The sequence below is a fragment of the Sinocyclocheilus grahami genome, unplaced genomic scaffold (genome assembly GCF_001515645.1).
Source record: "Sinocyclocheilus grahami isolate Dianchi unplaced genomic scaffold, SAMN03320097.WGS_v1.1 scaffold409.1, whole genome shotgun sequence".
NCBI lineage: Eukaryota > Metazoa > Chordata > Actinopteri > Cypriniformes > Cyprinidae > Sinocyclocheilus > Sinocyclocheilus grahami.
In genome coordinates this window covers 1,055,673-1,077,430 of record NW_015505588.1, presented here as the reverse complement: position 1 = coordinate 1,077,430, position 21,758 = coordinate 1,055,673, and the positions used below count along the sequence as shown (strand labels likewise).

The window sequence follows — 21,758 nt, the reverse complement described above, 5'->3', positions numbered from 1 at the left end:
TTTTATAAAGAATATCTCTTTGGATTTGAGACTTTAGTCTTTGCAACTTTACAGATCTTCTTTATGCACCAAGAGCTTGTAACACTCCAAAGAGAAAGGAAAAATTTAAATCGCATCATATGACCCCTTTAAATCAAAGTGCAGTCAAAATAGTAATATTGTGAAATATTATTTAAATTTAAAAGAACTGTTTTCTCTTTGAAGTTTGAATTTTAAAATGTAATAATTTAAAAGTAAATTTTGCCATCACAGGAATAAATTACATTTTAAAATATGTTCAAACAGGAAACAGTTCTTTTAAACTGTAGTAATATTTCACACTATTACTGTATTTTTAATCAAATAAGTGCAGTCTTGGTGAGCATAAGAAACCTCTTTAAAAAACTGTAAAATCTTAATTATTCCAAACATTTGACTATTAGTGTGAATGTATGCTACTGTATATACTTATGCCATAGTAAAATTTGACATGCGTTTAAAAAAATCCACTCTTTTTCACTGCACTGTATTTTGGAAGTATAATTTTCACAAAATCACATGATGTTCATGTGGTTTCGGAACATTCACATGTGGTTCCAATGTTTCACTTGTGCAAATTTCAAGCCTCAAATGCTTGATGATCATGTGATTAAACAAAAACACATGGGTGTAACATGCTCCCATATGTGCAAACTTGTGATTTAGCATGTGTTCATGTCAAATTCATGTGTGTTAAGGGTTGTTGTTATGAATGTCACTAGTCTAAAATTATATTACATCTTTCAGATGAGGTTTTGTGCTGTTTGAGTGTCAGGCTGCCAAGTATTATCAGCAGAATGACGTCTCTACTCAACTCACTGTGTGTTTTCTCTAATCTTTTCTGGCTTATAGTTCAGCCACATTGCCATCTGGGGCAGCATTGGATTGTGGGTAGTCTTTTTTGGCATCTACTCCTCAATATGGCCCCTGATTCCTCTGGCCCCGGATATGTCAGGAGAGGTAAGACATACAGTACAAACACGTTTTGGGTAACAACAAAGTTTTGCTTATTTACACTACTGTTTTTTGCCTTTTTTTAAGAATTTTTTTAATTGATCAGAAGTGACAGCAGAGACATTTCTAATGTTACAAAAATGTTCTATCTATCTTAACTTTCTTTCTATCAAAGAATCCTGAAAAAAAAAAAAAGTATCACGGTTTACACCAAAATAATAAGCTGCACAACAGTTTTCGACATTGATAATTTGAGCACTAAATCTGCATGTTAGTCTATATTCACACTCTCAGTGTTTGAGATTTTGACAGCCACATTTACTTGCAGTGCCTCAAAGTGTCTTATTCACATAGCAGCTTAAAATAGCAGCTCAACTACTGTATGAATGTGCAAAAGGAGTCAAGATCATTCTGTTTGTGTCTATCACCTGTAACAGTAGCGACAGTAACTAAAGTAAAAACATTCATAAATCTGAAGAGTATTGCCACATTTGATAAGTAGCACAGGTATATTTGTAGCAATAGCCAAAAAAACATTGTATGGGTCAAAATTATTGATTTAAAATCATTAGGATATTAAGTAAAGATCATGTTCCATGAAGATATTTTGTAAATTTCCTACTGTAAATATATTAAAACGTAATTTTTGATTAGTAATATGCATTGCTAAGGACTTCATTTGGACAACTTTCAAGGCGATTTTCTCAATATTTAGATTTTTTTGCACCCTCAGATTCCAGATTTTCAAATAGTTGTATCTCGGCCAAATATTGTCCTATCCTAACAAACCATACATCAATGGAAAGCTTATTTGTTTAGCTTTCATATAACGTATAAATCTCAATTTCGATCAAAATTTACCCTTATGACTGGTTTTGTGGTCCAGGGTCACATTTGTCATCATGCACAAACTACACATGAAAACCCGCAACACGCGCTGGACATCAGCTCATGGGGAAATATGAATAATTAATCATAACTAGTTATAATTAATTATAACTAAACATGGTAGGATTACATATAGGTAAGATGACAGGAACGAGTGGTTCCATCATAAGCCTGCATAAAACAGTATAAAATCTCAAAGACAACATACACAATGACCTGTAGGATATGTGTGTTCATTCAAAGAAAGGTTTTCCTATTAATTAATTAGTAGAAAAGTCAATTTCTACTGTGCATTGTGTCTCTTCCTATGGAGAGGTAGTAATTTTCGCTACTCACATTCCTTTGGGGCCATAAAACCAGTGACGATTTGTTAATCTAATGAATAACTGATTTGTTAAATCAAATGAAAAATTGTGTTTTTGATTGGTCCAGACGCTACAACACTGAAGACTGGAGTAATGCTGAAAATTCAGCTTTGCATCACAGGAATAAATTACATTTTCAAACATATTTAAATAGAAAGTGGCTCTTGCACTTGTTAGGTGTCCTAACTACATGCGACGTGACAAGATTCCAGCGATAAGCAATTTGGGTGTCCACACTTGACGCGACAGGATCAATCAAATATCACAGCCAATCAGAAGCGTGTGTGGGCGGGCTCTCTCTGGAAGAGCTCTGCACTCACAACGAAATGGATAATTTATAATCTAATTCATAAATATTAAACCTTTGTAACACTATTAAATGTACATACTGAGTCGCTGATACCATCTTTGTTATGGAATACGCTTGTTGGTTCGCAGCGAGTTCACGTTTTAACGTACATCTTTGCTTTTATTTATTTTCAAGATCTGAGGTAAACTATCTGTTGTTGCTTTCAGTATGGCTATAAATGCTACGCAATATGGCATTCAAACTCACATTAAATACGTTTAACTTTGAATAAAGCACACAATCAGTACCTGAGATTATCACCGTCTTATGTTTTGTATGTTGTTGTTCCAGCCGTGACGTCGCGGAATTAGAAACCGTTTTTCGCGGCTAGTTAGGACAAAACCTTCGATTAACATGGAAAAGATAGCCTTTATCGCGTGTCGTGGCATCGCGTGTAGTTAGGACACGGTGTTATACTGTAAATTGTAATAATATTTCACAAATTACTGTCTTTCAGTGTTTTTGATTAAATAAATTCAGCCTTGCAGAGCATAAGACATTTAGGAACAAAAAAATTTTAATCTTAATAATTTTGGAATTAATTAATTAACTTTTTAACTAGCTTTATAAATCAAATTTGTCCTCAAACTATACTAAACTACAAAAACACCCTTCCCATCCTTATCCCTGGATGTGTCAAGTGATATAAAACACGCACAGACCACCCTTTTTCTCGCCTGGGGCTCTACACTATCTATGCCATAATCTGAGCATTAAGAGTTTGTGTGTGTTCATTAGGGTGAGCAGTGGGCTGGAAACTCTACACCTCCATGAGGCCTTGGGGCACCACAGGTCTCTGCTCTTTTCTCACCTCATAATCTCCTAATGGGGCCTAATAGGCCCTATTTGTGTCACCTGTGAAGAAGAGCGATTTAAAAACATCTACTCCTGCTTGTGTGAGCAGAGAGTTCAGAAGTCCTGGAATCCAGAGAGAATACTTGTGTTTATAATAGTTTGGTATGGTTTTAATAAAAGTTCATGTGTTTTTGCTGTGTTGCTATTTATTTATGTAATGTCTGGACACCAATATGAGAACGCTCAGTTCGCACACATTGTTGGCGTTGTCTAAATGCTCTCAAAAGCATCCAAGGTTTTTATCCCAGCATCTGGCGTTGTGTAACAGTAGCCTCTTCCTCTCGTGTGTGTCCTGCACACCCGTCCTGAATGGCCAGTCAAGTGGGCTCTTTTATCAGCTCTTTCCCTCTACATGTAGGGTAGTAGAGTAGATCAGACCCAGGGTAACCCAATGCCGAGGGGAACCATAGCAACGGCACTACATCAGAGCACGGGGAACACCTGAGCGAAGAGCGCACCTGAACACACCTGAACTCTGGGCCACCTCACACCGATCTCTGACTGCTGCCACAGCTGCCTGAAGGGCAGAGAAAGGGGAAAACGCTTATGATGGAAAGAGTTAAAAGACATGCCACACCATTAAATCTATTTAGTTGAATTGTCACTCTAACATATCACACAATGCATCATTATTTTGACATTTTCATGGTACTCCAAGGCACTTCAGAAGAATAGCATGGTAGGTATTCTTTTGAAGTGCCTTGGAGTACTATGAAAATAGTCATATGAACATGTTAGTCTTTGGTAAGATTTTGTAATGTTTTTGAAAGAAGTCTCTTATGCTCATCAGGGCTTTATTTATTTGAGTAAAAACATGTAATTGTAACTTATTCCTGTGATGGGAAAGCTGAATTTTCAGCAGGCCTTACTCTATTCTTTAGTGTCACATAGGGATGCTCCGATCGATCGGCCGGAGATCGGTATCGGCCGATAATCACATCTTATGACTCGATCGGTACTCACTAACTTGGCTGATCTCACGAACCGATCGCAATTTGATGACGTCAACGTGTGACGACGTACATTAGGACATAAATGATTTGGCGCTGCAGTCATGTCATCGCCGGTGTGGAAATGCTATGACATTTCGAGAAACAATGAAAAATGAATTTGTCGTGTATGTTTGGCATGATGATACGATGAATGGATGGTTCATTTTTCACAGCAGATTCAGTGATGTTAGAGCTGATCTGCGCCTCACTGCAGACCACCAGAGCTGATCGCGGCCGCTCTAGTCGGTGCTTGTATTTATACCGGCCAGCCGCAGCACGTTTCTGAAGCAGCTCTCCGCGCTGCTTGGCTAAAATAATCTTTTGTGAGTTGTCATAGCGTAGAGGACGGAACAAAACCTCGTCGAAGCCGTAAGGGATAACGGTAAAATAATACGCTGATCGTGGGCTGCTTTTAAATTAACATTTATTTATATAACAAAATATCTTATTTGGCCATATTAGCCTACTCAATAGCATTAACACAGGCTTTACTCCTTTCAAACTTTATCTGGAATGTCACCGTTTCTGTCACTGCAACTTCCCGATCAGGCAAAGACACACACACACAAATGAAATGTCTGCCTGATGAAAAAAAAAAATTATTAAAAAAAAAATTTTTTGTTAATATTTGCATCATTTATGATTTATTTTATCCACCTGTGACCCACCCACAAATAATCAGAATGCGTTTTTTTATTACCCGACCCGCGGATTATCCTCAGCGCCTGTGGATAACCGTGACCGAACTGTTTTGTTCTTTCAGTAGTTTAAATGTTTCCATTTCTTTTTTACTCTTCAGTCTTATATTGGACCATATTAAACCTTATGTTACTTCAGACTTCTCCATGTTGGAGTTTAAATGTTTCTATTTATTTTGTCCTCTATCTAACATTGGACAATGTTAAATTAAACCTAATGAGTTGCATCAAACTACTCCAATTAGTTCTTTTATGAGTTAAAAAAATTTTTTATTTAATGTTTATTTTGTCCTCCACATTGGATAATGTTTAAATAAACCTTGTGGGTTGCATCAGACTCAGACTTCTCCATGTTGGAGTTTAAATGCTTCTATTTATTTTATTTAATGTTTATTTTGTCCTCCACATTGGATAATGTTTAAATAAACCTTGTGGGTTGCATCAGACTGCTTCATTTTGTTTGTATTTATTTTTGTCTTATATTAAGTATCCTGATATACATAATGTTATGCATAAATCCCATTTTAAAGGCATATAAAAATGTTCACCGTATAAGGAATATTTTTTGTGATTATTTATATAACATTATTACATATGTTATATAAAGCTTGAAGCAGAGATGTTCACAAATCTTTAACTTGGAGTCTGAGTCAAGTCTCCAGTGTTTGGTCACGAGTCCGAGTCGAGTCTCAAGTAATTTAATGGCTTGGTAAAAAAAATCTCATTCAGAATCCTCATGTATTGAAATCTTCCTATTTACGAAGCTGTTTTATAGGCTATAGACAAAATATATATTCTGTGATCTGCTTTGTAAAAAGTAAAAAGTGGTGTTAAGATGTCAGGTTATTGTACATCCAGCCTGTTATTTATAGGCTATGTTTTAATCCATTCCCATGTTCAAAACAGTTTTTCTGTAATGAAATTCTAGAATAAGAGTCCGATCTACCATGACGCACAAGGAAATATGTGACACATTCCAAAACCATCCAAATAAAATATTTCTTTATTATATAAGTCAGGGGTATTAAATTAAAGTTCCAAGGCGAGGCCTCTATATTTTCTTCCAAGCAGAAGTCTGAAAAAAAATAAAATTTTCATGTATTGCATTTTTAGTTTTACGTTTAGATACATGTGAGGCCATGTGACAGAAAAAGCATTTGGCTTTTGATAAAAATACTAGAAGATATAGCGCTGAAAGATATTTACCATAAACGACCCTGAACGCGTGTTGTGTGATCCGCTCCGCTGTTTTGACGCACTGTTCACTTAAAATGGTGCTGTGTTACGGCTCACTGTTCGGATGGATGCCGGGGTGCAGATGCGGTTCGCCTTTTGAATATCAGTTATATAAGTATTTAAGGATAAAAGACTCGATTTGCTTTTAAAATTTTCGAGTCAAGTCTGGAGTCATTTCAGGTAGAGTCTGAGTCAAGTCTGAAGTCTATAAAAATGTGACTCGAGCTCTAGTCACTAACTCGAGTGCCCATCTCTGGCTTGAAGCATCAGAATCGTTATCGGCCGATCACCATGACAAGAAATCGGTACTCGGTATCGGCTGCAAAAATCCTGATCGGAGCATCCCTAGTGTCACATGATCCTTCAGAAATCATTCTAATATGCTGATTTGGTGCTAAAGAAACATTTCTTATTATTAGCGGTTGTGCTGCTCAATATTTTGCCCAGTTAATTTTTTTTTTTTAAGATTTTTTTGTATTTTTAAATTTTTTTCAGGATTTTTTGATGAATAGAAAGTTAAAAAGAACAGTATTTATTTGAAATAATAATTATTTTGTTACATTATATATGTCTCTACTGTCACTTTTGATTAACTAAATGTATCCCTGCTGATTGAAGGTGTTTAGTTCTTTAGAAAGTTGAGTAAAGGAACTTAAACTATGAAGTCCATTATTTGTCTGTAAAATTGTATTGCCAAATGGTTTGGAGTATTGAGAAATGTGTTAAATATGCAAGTTTTTACGCAAACGGTGAACAATTTTCAGAAACAACTACTAGTTGATTGCTTTAGTTTTAGGGCCTGTGTCAACTAGTTGTGAATTACATAATTGCATTCCAAAAAGATTTTCTTTCACATCCTCGTGTAGCTGTGTGGTGTAGTTTTATATGGTAACCTGTGACAGTAAAAAATTTTAATGTAGTGTCACACAAATGTGAAACAGTGAACCTTAAGTTTATAAAGTTAATAAAGAATAAAAGCACAGACCTTTGAGATGGTCTGAACTGCTCTAAAAACCTCTTGAATGAACCAAGGGCTGCCCAGAGGCTGACAGAAACCATGAGAACGTCTGTTTTTTTGCACCATTCATGACATCGTTGGCGTCATCTCACGTGTGCCGGATTCACTCTGTTGTAATTTACATAAGCTAAACATTGACTCATTGACTAGTCAGCTACTTTTTTAAAACAACTACTCAATTAGTAATGTTGAGTTGCTATGCACTGTCAAATAATGAATGTTAACCATATACTTTTGATCTAGTCGTCTACCGCACTAGTTCAGACAGTCTTGTCACACTCAAGGCAACTTGAGATACTGTGCTCGACATCAAGAGCCTGCTGATTACACAACTATCCCCTCCCCTGCCATTACAAAGCCCTCCTCATCTCACACACCTGTTTAAAGTCATGCACATTCACACACACATGCATTCAGCCAGTCATGTCATGAATGCACCTATGAACAGACACACATCACATATTGCATCCAAAGGCATGTAGAATTTAGATAACACTCTAAAGAAAGTCACAGCGGATAAAACGAGCACTGCAGCGATGCAAAGAAGATCTTTAGATGTCAGAGGCGTGATGTAACGGTTAGCTGTAGCCGCATTGAAAGTGTTCTGTAGTGCATTCCTCTCCATTCTTCCATTGAATGCAGCAGACAGGTCTGTTTTATTCAAGTGCACCTGGTATCTGTGTGAGACAGACCATTCATCTTGTTCCACTCTCTTTGATGTACAAGATTTCACTTTTAGAGCAGATAAAACTACAGCCTGCTGCTTTTGTAACACTGCATACTGGAAACTGTGTGTGTGTGATCTGCTCTATTTCAATTTTTTTTTTAACCGAACCTGTCAGGCAATTCCTGTCCGACATCTTAGTCAAATATCTTAGTTCATTATATTGTAATGTGTACAGTGCTGCTTAAAATCTGTTGAAAAGCTACCATTTTAATTATATTTACAACATATATTAGAATATAATAAAAAAAACAATTCCAAATGCAATTATTTTTATTCTAAAAGTGATAATCTAATTGCATTTTCATTTCAAATTATATTAGCAGTTAACATCAGAGTAAAAATTTTAAGTGAAAAAACATGAACTTCAGAATGTCAGTATTTGGTTTATACCTATTTTGCTTTATTGGCAGCAGCACTTGAGCTGCACGATTTCCACAAGTTTGTGTAAAACCTGATGATCATGTTCTGTAACATAAATTGGAATGATCCAAATAGCACCTTGTGCTCAATGGGAGCAAGCACATCTGACCATCTGATCATAGGAGTTCACATGATCAATGCCACAGATTTGCTTATTTGATTAGTGACCTAGAAATGTAAAAAATGATTCCTAATATGTCCTGGAAGTTGCTATTTATTATCTGATTTTGAATTCCAGATTTTCAATTTTTGGACCCCACTCTATAAAGAATGTGTGGGATGTTTCTTTGAAAGTTTCACTATTTGTGGCACTTTGAATACTAAAGTTATTTGTCTTACTAGTCATGGAGATTTGACTTATAACTCCAGAAATCAGTAAAACCTGAGTAGCCTATGTTCCTCACAGTATAAGAGATGAAGATGAAGTTTGGAATGTTTTAAAGTAATATTTTCCAGTACATTAGTGTGTGATGTGCTCTGAATAATGTGTTATTCCTCCAACTGAGTGACTAATTTTCTACACATTCAGAATTTATGCCAACGTTCGTTTATTTAAGTTCTTTGTGTTTTCAGATAGTCTTTCCTAAATTTCCCTCAGTCCATGGAGATGTTCCATGCTGAGAGTGGAACACGGGGATGATGGGATGTTAGAGTGTGTGTTTTCCATACTGGACACTCGAAGGCCTTGTGAATACCTCCATTCCCCATGCCTTGAGACAAACTGAGAATTGCTGTTTTTGCAAGCCCTGTTTGAATTAGATGTCTCTCTTGCTTTTTTTCCTCCTTCTATTTTTCTCTCTCTTTCAAAAACAACAGGCATTAGATGGGACTCCAGCTGTATCTGGTCCACTGGGACTTTGAATCTTTATGCTCTACACATTCAAACCACAAACTGACTAGAGGAACTTTGATAGAGCGTTTACAATGAGGTTGTTTATATACACAAGTTGACATTCGACTTTTTGAGTGACTGGCTTGGCTTATAATAAAAGCATATTTGAATTAATTGCAAGTGGAATATTTCGTTTTTGGGAGAAAAGGCAAAAACATTATTCTTCTTGCACATGACTTTGTGTGTGTGTGTGTGTGTGTGTGTGTGTGAACGTGGATAAAGTCGGCTTGGCTCAGGCGTTAGTATGTAGTTCCTAAAGCCAAAGGGCCAGGCCGAGGGTGAATGACCATGTCTGAAATCTCATATTCTCATATTTACCATCACAATGGATGGTATTAACATTCTTGGGCCAACATTAGCACTGGCAGGCATGAGCTCTGCTGTTTTCCTAAAGCCAAAGGGCCAGGCCGAGGGTGAATGACCATGTCTGAATTGTTCTCATCTCATATTTACCATCACAATGGATGGTATTAACATTCTTGGGCCAACATTAGCACTGGCAGGCATGAGCAGCCAAACTCTGCTGTTTCACAGCACCGCTGATTAGTGCACCCAGGCATAGTTAATCCATCCTGTCAATCACCAGAGGAAGTTACCACGTGGGATTGAATGATAAACACTCAGACTCAGTTTGCCTGGTTTAAGCGCTAATAGAATCTGTCAACGTTTGCTTTCAGGTTTTGAAAGACCTGACTGAAGATTTAAAATGGTCCGTTAGTGTGTGCTTCTGACAGAGCAACGTAGTAATTTTGATTAATTACGGTTTGTGCATGAAGGTTTGTGTATATGTCAATTTATTGTAGTTTACAGTGTGTGCTTATATAGAGTTTGTTTTGTCAGATTTCCATTTAGCATCAGCTTTTGTCCAAGTTGCACGTACAATGTGGCCAAATCCAATAGGGTAATGTTATCGTCTAACCCCCTATTCAGTGGTAACTTTAGTGAAGAGCCCTTCAAACCACACATATGCCAGCTCTGGAGAGCACATTCAGTGCTTTGATTGCTTATGACAAAGGATGGGATGCTTTGTGTACAGTAGGTGTGCATATCTTTGCACAATTACCTTTCTAAGTATTTGCATACTTAATATTTTGCATGCATAATGCTTTTAAGGCTGAGAGAGGCGTCCAACTAGAAAAATCAGCTTTAGCTGTTAATTGTGTTTGTAGACCATTGGTATACCGTCTAGGGCCATAAACAAATCCAAAGTCCTACCAGTTTAAGCTGGTTTGTGGAACATGGTGACTGGCTACTAGCTTACCTGGGTTTTTCCAGCAGGAAAGTTGCATAATGTGTGTGTATATTTGTTGGAGAATGTGTCCAGCAGAGACAGAGGGAGTCGATGTCCTGTCTAAACAGTGGATGTGGACACCCTTGGTTTCCAGCCGAGATGAGGCCATAGTGGTTTATTATTCTGCTGTAAAAATACACCTATGGCCTGCATGCTTTCAAAAGCCAACTAGATTTGTGTTTTTACCAGAACTATCCATAGAAATGTTAGAAAAAACATAGTGTTTAAAACCGTTTGTATGTTCACTTTATAATTTTAATTGTAGAGTTCATAGCAAAGTAACCCGTTTATTTATTTTTTAAGAGTATTTATAACATACAACTTGGCAGGAAAATATTAATGAAGTTTGACGTTGTACTTTTTTAGTTATTGACTCCAATTTAACATTCCCACCACTAGTTTTATTCATACTTAATGTCTTTGAGCCCCTCTGGTCCTGTCTGATTGTTTAATACATTGGCCCCCAATGAAAATGGTTAAACTGCCATTATCAAAAAGAAAATTACATGTTACCTCTGGGACTGTCGAATTCCAGCACACCATGAATATCTTTTCACCAATGTACAATTTTCTCTAATTCCACTTGGCAATACAGAACACTTGTTTCATTCAGGGTCAAAGATGACATTAGTAGGGTGGGTTTTTGATTTCCATTTTGATTTCCAGTCATTTGGGATTTCCTGCCTCCCTGATGTTTTGTTAGACATCAAAGTCTGTTTTCCTTTAATGGTGAGTAGATTAGCTAATTTGGGAACACCTGAAACCTTTGGTAGATCCCTGCAGGCAGGTGTGCCTCTCGGCTTTGTGCTGGGGCCTTTACTGGTTTCGATTACAGGAAGTTGATTTGTCTCGGAGTGCCGAGTTTAGACAAGTGGCGCAAGCATGTATGTTGAATGGCATTGCAAGGGGGTGGATCGGTGCTCTTTGACATTTAATGACAGGTATTTTCAATGCAGCTGGGCCAAAGCAAACAGGATAAGCGCAGACGACTGCATCTCACACCCCACTAGCCCACGCTAGATTATTCCATTTTGTGAATCAGACCCTGTGGAACCACAGAGTACCCTTTATTTTACCTCGCTTCCTCACTTTTGCACTCTTCACTTTGGATGTGCCTGTTATGATTAAGATATTTTACATTGAAAGGACAAACTGTTATAATTATCTGAGAGATTGTCTCTGATTGCCAGAGTATCACCCAGTTCAAGACAGATGAATCTGTTCGCTGCTTGTTTATTTAATTAATGAGTGTATTTTGGCAGATGGATGTTCTGATACTGGCCTTGCTTTGGCTCTCATTTAGGAATCGTCTGATTTGGTTGTGGAAATTTTTGAGATAACGAGTTTATTCTGTTCCAATTTGGAATTGCAAGAAATTTATGAACTACTACAGTTATGAACTGATTCATTAAATTAATGAAGACTTATGTGTCTGAGTTTTGCACTTGGTACCATGCAGCGCTTTCTAAGAATGATTGGTGGTAACATCCAGTAATCTTGACTGTGATAACAGATAGTGCTGTTTATGCATACCTGACTTCATCCATTTTAAAATATGACGCAAATAATGGCCATCACAGCCTTTTCTTAATCTCAGCCCAAGTTGAAGTAGTTTGGCAGAAAAATAACTTTTTTACTTTAAGGCACTTTTAACTATTTGGGTTGGTGTCTATGGAGTGATTGCAGTGGCTAGTATTCCTTTACTTTCCATATGCATTTCATATTTTCAAACCCATGGGGGAGAGTGTGCTTGTTGGGAGCAGCTCATCATGCCGCGCTTCGTGGAGAGTTTCCTGCGGCCGGACGCGGGTGTGCTGACCCTCTCGGGCTTTTTTTGGAGGAGTCGTGGCCTAATGGTTAGAGAGTCGGACTCATATGACTTCATCCATTTTAAAATATGACGCAAATAATGGCCATCACAGCCTTTTCTTAATCTCAGCCCAAGTTGAAGTAGTTTGGCAGAAAAATAACTTTTTTACTTTAAGGCACTTTTAACTATTTGGGTTGGTGTCTATGGAGTGATTGCAGTGGCTAGTATTCCTTTACTTTCCATATGCATTTCATATTTTCAAACCCATGGGGGAGAGTGTGCTTGTTATTTTTTATTTTACTTTAATTAGGCTAAAATGCCTGATGCTGATCTGTCTGTCTATCTTTGTCCTTTTAGAGCACTAATTCCGAGTATGGGTCACCATACTTGGCCACACGTCACTTCACTCACTCACTCACTTGTTATTTTTTATTTTACTTTAATTAGGCTAAAATGCCTGATGCTGATCTGTCTGTCTATCTTTGTCCTTTTTGTGTGTTTGTTTCTGACATGCACAGACAGCTGTGTAATGATAGACCCTTTTTTTTGTTTTGTTTTTTATAAATATGGTGACATCTTACCCCACGTATCATATAAATCAGGCATTCTGATAGGTCAAGGGTCATCATTTGGGATCAGGGTTTTAGAAGAGGTGATCTGGGAAGTACCATTAGCAGTTAACAGTTGGGATCCGTACTCTAGCCGACTGCCTCTCTCATCTGTCTCTCATTTCACCTCTTCTTGTCTGTCTGGCTTCTCATCTGTCACACATACACATTTAAAATGTACCAGGATGAGACACATTCCAGCCCCCCGCTACCAGCTCCTTGTTGAGAAAGATAAAGTAGCTCTTGAGCGATTAAGCTATTTAGTTGATCAAACTGCGGGGCAGCGCTGAAAAGTTTGTTCCTGAATGTCTGAGTTCGGCCGCAGCGTGATCTGTGTGTGTGACTGAACTTAACATCAAACTGCTTGTTTCACACAAATGCTGGCACAGACGTGCATGTTCGGCTAGAGTCGCTTTGAACTCGTGCATCTTCGGAAGCAGAGCTGCACGGAAACTTAAAAAAAATGTCACGCGAAACGACGTCGCGTGCACTCAAAGCGAACTTGCTGACGCTTGAGTAGAAATCAGCCATAAATCGGCCTTGAGCGTGTGCATGTTAGATACAGTGAAGACAGCGCGTTAAGCAGTGTTTAATAAACAGCTGTTTTTCTAAATTCTGCTGAGGTGAAATTCAGTGCAGTCATGTATCGTGACTTTGCTGGTGATACACAGCCCTACCCCCTTAACTAGATTACATCTTTTAAGTTTTGGTCAGATTGGTGATTGAAAGCTAAGCTCTTTGTAGTACTGATGTTGTGAGAGTCCAGCTAAATGGTTTGGTTAAGTTTGGAAATCAGTCGCAGATTCTCTTTGGTACTCTGTCTGATCTCTGTGTCTGTCTGTCTGTCTGTCTGTGTGTGTGTGTGTGTGTGTGTGTGTGCCTGTGCCTGTGTCTGTGTCTGTGTGTGTCTGTTTTCCAGGCGGACATGATGTTCAGTTCAGGAGTCTTCTGGATGGGTCTGATCTTCATTCCTATCACCTCTCTGGTGTTTGATGTGGCCTACAAAGTGTAAGTTGAGATTTTTCAGTACCAGCCATTAAACCTTGAACTTGTCTTTCTCTGTGGTCACCAGAGGTTTGTGTCGTGTATACCATTTGTTTAAAAAGAGTATAAAAAATAGTTTAAAAATATTGACATATAATTTAAATTGCTTGCTACACTCAAAAAATCTATTTTTGGCTGGACATGATTAAATCATGGAGAGTGGCTCCACACAATTTAAACAAATTATTTGGATACAAACGAATCAAGTTATTTGGACATGTCTAATTTTAGTTGTTTACTCAGTTCACTTTAGTTCATCGTAAGTATTAAATAACATGTTTCCATCATGTGGAACCACTGTCCATGATTAAATGAAGTTCAGTCAAAGTGTTACAATAACATAGCAAGTTAAATCGAACTTTTCTTTACACATATGATGTTAGATTTTGGCAGTTTGGAGATGGTACTGATTACATCCAGTTCTCCCATTATAGTTGCTTTTTTAATTAAATCAGCATAAATTATTTTTAGCATGTCATTATTACCAAAGCACACGCTTGATACCAAAGTGACAGAAACTTAAATAGCAACATAGAACATTAAACATTAACAAATCTCCTTATATTCTCATCTTGCTAAAAGAAAGATCATAAAATATGCATAAAATATCATTTTATTTAAAGAAATTAAAGCTGTAACAGCTTTTGTATTTATTTGTCACGTTTTATTAAATAAACATTTGTTTATTTGTTTATTATAATATTTTTTAGTTTTTGTTTTTTTACTTTTAGGGCACAGACTTCAGAATAAATGAAAATATTTTTTATAATTATTTTTTAATGAAAACTAATAATAAAACAATAATAATTATTACTTAATTATAAATTATAATAATCATAATAAAGAACAAATATATTAATTACTTTGTATTAAATATTTAATTTTGTTTTGGAAAAATACATATTTATTATTATTATTTTAAATATAATTTGTAACAGTCTTTTTGTTTACTTTTGTGTAACAAACACTTATTACTGTAAGCTGTAACTTCTAAAAATCCAGCTTTTGTATGTATTTATCACATTTTATTAAACAAACATTTGTGGCACGTATTGGCAGTGATTGTGATAGTCTGACATTACATGCATTCTTATATGCATTTTTTCCACCTTGAGGGCTTTTTTTCATAGTTTTGACTTTTTTGTTTTTTACCCCCTGTGTTTCAGTATGAAAAGGGTGTGCTTTAAGACCCTGGTTGATGAGGTACAGGAGTTGGAGGCACTGTCGAAAGATCCAGGAGCTGTGGTGCATGGAAAGAGGTGAGGGCCGTTCCTCGTGAATTCATAATAAAACAGAACAAGCAAAAACAGCGGATCAGCAGGATTCACCTCCAAGTGTAAATGATCCTACTGGCTGCTCTCCCGGCTCCGGTCTCATTCTGTCTCCTCAACCTCTCACTGGAGACACATCTGTCCAGCAGGAAGTTTGTCTTTAATTTGATCGCTCTTCTGCGGGAAGAGAAAAGAGACGTCCATTTTTGTCTGTGTCTCAGTACTGTTCCTCTTTGTGTCCTTCCCTGTAGTTTGACCGAGAGAGCCCAGCTCCTGAAGAACGTCTTTAAGAAGAGCACCGTCAGTCTGTACCGGTCCGACTCCATGCAGCAGAATCTACTCCGTACGTCAGCGACACACGAGCTTCGCCACTCACAGGCACACAGACGCAGACACACCTACATGTTCTCCACAGTGCAGACATCACAGACAGACTCATGCAGAATCACTGATGCACACACACCCTACCATCCCCATCTGTAGCATCAAAATGCAGGTTCACTCTCACACGCAAGGGCTTATGGATGTGCAAATGCAGACACTCACAGATGTACAAATCTGAACAAAAACCCATGAAAATTAGGTGAGGATGGTTGTTCTTGACAGCTGCAGATAGTAACTAATGTAGTCATAATATCACTCGAAAGCAACAGCTGCATTAACAAAGCTCAAGTTAGACTGAGATGGCACCGGTCATAGGGTTCTTTTTCAGGCAGCTGTTTTTTGGGCACGGGAACTCAAATCTCATGTTTTATCAGGGAATAACTTGGCCTTCCGCGTTAAATCTGGAGAATTTTGTTGAGGATATTGCAGTCCAAAATTGACTTGTTAAAGCTCATTCATGAGGTCGTAATATGTACAGTCACAGAGTTCACACACACGCACACACAGTCTTAGCAAATTACTAACATTTCCTTCCTGGATATGCTGTTATACTACACTTCCAGTTTTCATGTGCTTCCTTTCAGTGGTTTTCAACTGGTGAGCTACAAGTCTGATTGAGGTTGCTGAAAACAAATGCAAAATGCAGCTAAGTAAGGATAGAAAAATCTATTTTATATATATTATTAATATAAAATATTTATAAAAAAATTATTATAAAATTATACAATTTCATAAAAACATTATAAACTATTTAAAATTCCCATTCATTTAAAAAAAATTTACATAATTTATTAAATGTATTTTATTAAATAATCACAGAATTTTTGTTTAGAAATTTATTTTTTATTTATAATATATATTTTTTAACAATTTTTCTTTTGTCGTCATTTTTCTTTTATACGTTTGTAAAAACTGTAAAATCTGGCTCTTGAAGCATAACCAGTTGAGAACCATTGTCTTTTCATTTTTCCTTATAGTTTAACGTTTACATTTCTTTTTATTTTCTGTTCGTTACCTCTCTTTATTTGCTTTTAGGTGAGGATGGGGGACGTTCAGTGATAGTCTGATGTTATATGCATTCTTACCCCTTAGCTCATACCACTAAATATTAATGCAGTTGCCTTACAAACACGATACATATTAACAGCATAATTAAACCTGCATTGTTTATCACGTCCTTCCCATTCCCCACCTGTGCATGTGCTGCTGTGCTGCTGTGTTTTGATTGACAGGCAGAGTCATATTTAATCATTTCAATGTCCCGCTGTCGTTCCCACCATGCATTGCCCTCCTCGGTCTCTTGCATGTGCCCCCTCAGGCCAGCAGGTAGAGGTCGAGTCGGTTGAGACATAAGGTGAGTCATAGATCAAAGGGCCAATCCCAGTGTGCAGTGCTGTAGAGACCATAGCGCCAGTATGAGCGAGATCTTTAATATTAAAATAACTAGGATTTGAATAGACTTAGAGTCCAAATCAAAGGAGAAGACCTTTTTTTCTAGTAGACTTCAATAGCTATATTTGATGTAATGAGCCACATTTCTTTTTTTTTTCTTTTTTTTTTTAGAAAGAGTAGTTGATTTTTCCAGGTAGAATCAATAATCTGACATTACAACACTCACAGTGTCTTATTTCCTGCCAGCTTCCATTTAGAGTCTGCCAAGATAATTACTATTGACTACCCCGATTGTCCCAGCCAGCCCACCCACACTGCCATGGCCGGTTTCTCAAGGTCCCCTCTGAGACCGATTTGAATTTTTTTGTTTATTTCTGGAAGCAGGCAGTCAGGATGTTGTGCATACTGATGTCTTTTTGCTGCGTCTTTCTGCAGACAAAACAAAAGACCTCTTTTTAATTTGGACTACTACAAATATTTTCAGACATTTTGGTCCCATTAGTGTATGTAGGTCATTGTAAGGGCTTATTAAACCCCCAATTAGACTCCCAACAACAGAATAATCCAGACAGTCTTTGAATCCTCTTTTGAGTTTACGGACAATATTCCCACATTTTTTTCTTGCTGAGCAAATATATATTTATTTATGACCATAAATATTTATTTATAATAAAATATAATTGTCTATTTTTATTATTATTATACTGTATTATTATTATACTGTATTATTAATGGTATATATAACATTTACGTAATGCATGCATAATGTAATTTTACATAATATTGTTTAGAAATGTAAAGGATTTACATAATTTTTATTTATTTGTCTTGTGCATTTTTTCTCAAAAATATGAGAATGGTACTTTTGGTACTGTTAGTAATATTTGCAAACATTATTTTCCTTCAGGTTTAAATCATCTTTATTTATTTTTCAAAGTGTACACCCTGGTGATGATTTAAGAAAAGGCTAAATTAGCATTTTTTCCCCATCTCATTGCATGTTCATGTTTTTATCTGATTTAACTTGTATCACTTGTCTTGTAAGTTTGCCAGCAGTATGTTTTTGAGTTGAGTGTATTTATCTGATGCGTGTTTTCTGGGTCCTGTTTACAGACGGCTACGCATTCTCTCAGGATGAGAACGGAGTGCTCTCCCAGTCTGAGGTCATCAGAGCCTATGACACCACCAAGCAACGGACCAGTGAGTGGTGAGATCCGGCTCGCTGGGCTCCACCCAATCTCAGCGGTCACTCAACTTTTTAAAGGCTGACAGAGAGCTGAAGCCTGTCAGTTTAACTTTGGCCAGCCTAGGGCACCCGGGGCAACAATGGATACGAAAAATGAAGCAGTACGAGAGAGGGGAAAAAAAATCAAGTTCTGCTGTGTTATAGTTGTATGTTCAACAGCAGACACGAGCACTGTGCTAGTATATTTTTGCCCAGCCTGCGGTCAGCATGGTTTCTGGTCTGTCAAACAGAGGAGAACAGCAAAAAGAATTGGCTCCCCTCTTTCCTCCGCCATTCCTTCGGCTATGAGTGTTACAGCCAAAAATGTGCTGTTGATGAGGGTGGTGATAAAGGTGTTGAGACACATTTGTGGTAATGGTCTTTGACTGTGACTTCCTAATCATTAATGGCACATGAAACACTCCCTTTTGTTTTTATATCACATATGTATTTTATTTGCGTCAGAAAACAGGACGCATGCCAGATAACCAGAAATTAAGTTCCCAAGAATATTAGAAATGCAGTCCCTATTTTAAAAACAATATTTAGAAATTATAATTAAGTGTTTTTACACGCCTCAGATGCTTTCTGCATCTATTTGACAACTTTACCCTTGATTTTTATTTTATTATTGTTCATGTTAAATTCTAAGCTATCAAAGCCTTATATTTGTTGTTGCCTTCAGCCATTACTTGGTATGTTTTTAGTTTTGTTTTGTATTTAGTTTGTTGTATTTTAACTTTTGTTTAGTTTTCGTTTTGTACTTAGTTTTAAGTTTTGTTTTGTTTTTTGATTTTGTTTTGATCAGTCAGTTTGTCGTGCCTGGTTCTTCAGATCTTAGCTTGCCTGTATCTACCTTTTTTTTTTTTTACAATTTGGCAACATTTCAACAGCTTTTTTGAACACGTTTCTGCATTCCACGTCTTACACGGCTGCAATGATCACAAAGGTGCCTAACAGGAATTTTTTCCCCAGTGAGATAGTATTTCAGAGTCTCTAGCTAGGCAGCATTACCGCACGCTTACACATTAGACCAAAATAATGATGTATCAGGCTGCTACACAGGCAAAATGAGAGCTTTTTAAGCCACACATTGAACCTCTGCCCCATTTATGCGTTCGGCTCATCGTAAGGGGCTCGTGCGAAACTCTTTTAGACGATCAGATGTTCACTATGATGTTTATTTGACTTGGAACAGAGTGTTAATCCCTCAAACATAAGTGCCATTAGCATAGGGGAGGAACAGAGGATTTTGCCAGACCCACACAGTATCGATACAACTTTGTCTCTATAGTTATTTAGTGAATTTGTATTTTTATATTGGTCTAAGTGTGACTTTTTGGACTGATCTGCTTTGTAATGAAAATGTCGTCCCTCTTTTTTGTGGTTCCCCTCCAGAAGCTTAAGTGACTACAACTTATCTTATTAACGCTTCTTTATTTGATGGTGGAGTTTGTGCGTTGGTTTTCTTCTCCCTGTGGGAGAGCACGTTTTGTATAGTGCATCTGCGCAGTGTGTCTCGTCTGCATGTACATGTGAGCTACATTTCAAATGCGTGCGTGAGTGTTCGTGATCCCGTCGGTATGCATGTCTGTTTAACTATATTAAAGCAACCTGAGAGACTCGAATGAGGATGCGTGTGTGACGTCCTCTGTGTTGTCCAGTTGTGTGCCGCTGCTTGTTTCGTTCGTCTGCACGACTCCAGGTATACTAATGGTGAGCTATATGCCGATGCATGTCCCTGTACGTCAGCAGGTGTGTGCAGGTGTAAGTGTGTGTGTCACATGTGTCTGTATGTCTCGGTTTGTATGAAGCTCTGCTAAAGCTTGACCAGAGATGTTGCACAATGCACTCTTTTAACTTTTATGTGATGAATATTCTCTTATCTAGTTCATATCAGTTGCAGTATTATTTATAAGGATGGATATGTACCGTACATGTTCTTCTTTTTAGTTTCGGATCTCACTGTAACTCTTCTTCTTCCAGCTGAAACGTGTTTTATTTAACGTGGAAAGAATACATTTGTAGCTACTGTGCATTTCGTTCCTTAAGCTGTGCTTTTGACCGATCGTTGGCGTTGTGGGCCGTCATTCGACTTGAACACTGGAAATATGAAGGGATGATGGTTAAAGGCTTGGACTGTTGCTTTCTAAAACCCCATCTGTCAAAGTGACTGATTGCATGAATGGAAAAGTGGTTCTTGGTTTAGCCTAAATGTTAATTGTACGGTGAATCTCCCTCTAGTGTTGGTCACTTTAAAGAATGAAAATGCACTTTTAAATGGTTTCAAATTCTCTATTGGGTGTTTTATTTTTTTTCTTTCGGATCTTTTTGTTAAATGATTGTTTAGCATGTTGGAACTGCAAACTTTTAAGTGTTTTGTCTTAACTGCCATGAAAGACTACTGAAATAAACTTTCCAACTGAAGCTCTTCTTTGGTGATTTCTCTCATTTTTTGTTGCATTCTGTTAATTATATCCTCCTGGTGAAGCCTCAAGGTTGTCCAAGATATACACTAGTAGTGTTAGAACAGTATTGTAGCAGGCATCAGGAGAATCACTGATCGTTTGTATTGTGTGGAGACTCTCCATTGGGGTTTCAGTGAACACAGAATCATGATTTGGCAATAATCGGTTTTGTTTCCATACCATAAATTTCCAAGAGCTTATTTCCTGTCTAGACTAATGCATTTCTAGCTTTTTCTTTACACAAGCATTAAATTATACTTTAGCAAAAACTTCCCTGCATGTATAAATCTCTGTTTCTGGCCGCTAAAATGTTTATGACTTAAAAAGACAGTTAACACTTAATGCATTGGATTTCATGTCTTCTTTTAAAACGGCTTTTAGTGTTTCACCGCCTGCACAGCACTTGCTCATATGCACTTCAGAATATGTGTACTGCTAATCCTCTTTAAAGAGCAGTTAGGGTGTTAAAATGATGTCTTGTTTACAGCCACCAAAATCTGTTTATACAGTTTCATCATGAGCAAACTCTGGCTCAGCACCCAGTGTATTCAACAAACTTTTGAAAACTTTTTTTTTACCGCTTGGTTTCTGTGGAGATTGTGAAATCTTCCGTGTCCACTGTGAAATATTTCATGCAAAACAGTCTGCCGTAAACATCATTCTTATGAAACAATTTGTTGTCTTAATATTTTTGTGAAAACCATGATACATTTTTCAGGATTCTTTAAATAATAGAAAGTTTAAAAAAAACTGCATTTATTAAAAAAAAAAAAAGTAACATTATTAATGTCTTGACTGATCACTTGAGCAAATTAAAGCATCCTTACTGAATAAAAGTGTTAATTTCTTTCAG

At 37.1% G+C, this 21,758-nt stretch overlaps 1 protein-coding gene across 1 annotated transcript in view; it reads left to right on the top strand.

The window, feature by feature from the left end:
- The window catches only part of LOC107550857 (phospholipid-transporting ATPase IA-like), a 188,012-nt gene extending 167,148 nt beyond the window's left edge, over positions 1–20,864 (top strand). The window contains exons 26-30 of the mRNA XM_016232260.1: positions 871–978; positions 14,041–14,129; positions 15,332–15,424; positions 15,688–15,779; positions 18,326–20,864. Coding sequence (XP_016087746.1) covers positions 871–978; positions 14,041–14,129; positions 15,332–15,424; positions 15,688–15,779; positions 18,326–18,423 — 480 coding nt within the window. The 3' untranslated portion in view covers positions 18,424–20,864. The remainder of the gene's footprint in view (positions 1–870; positions 979–14,040; positions 14,130–15,331; positions 15,425–15,687; positions 15,780–18,325) is intronic.
- The last annotated feature ends 894 nt before the right edge of the window (positions 20,865–21,758 follow it).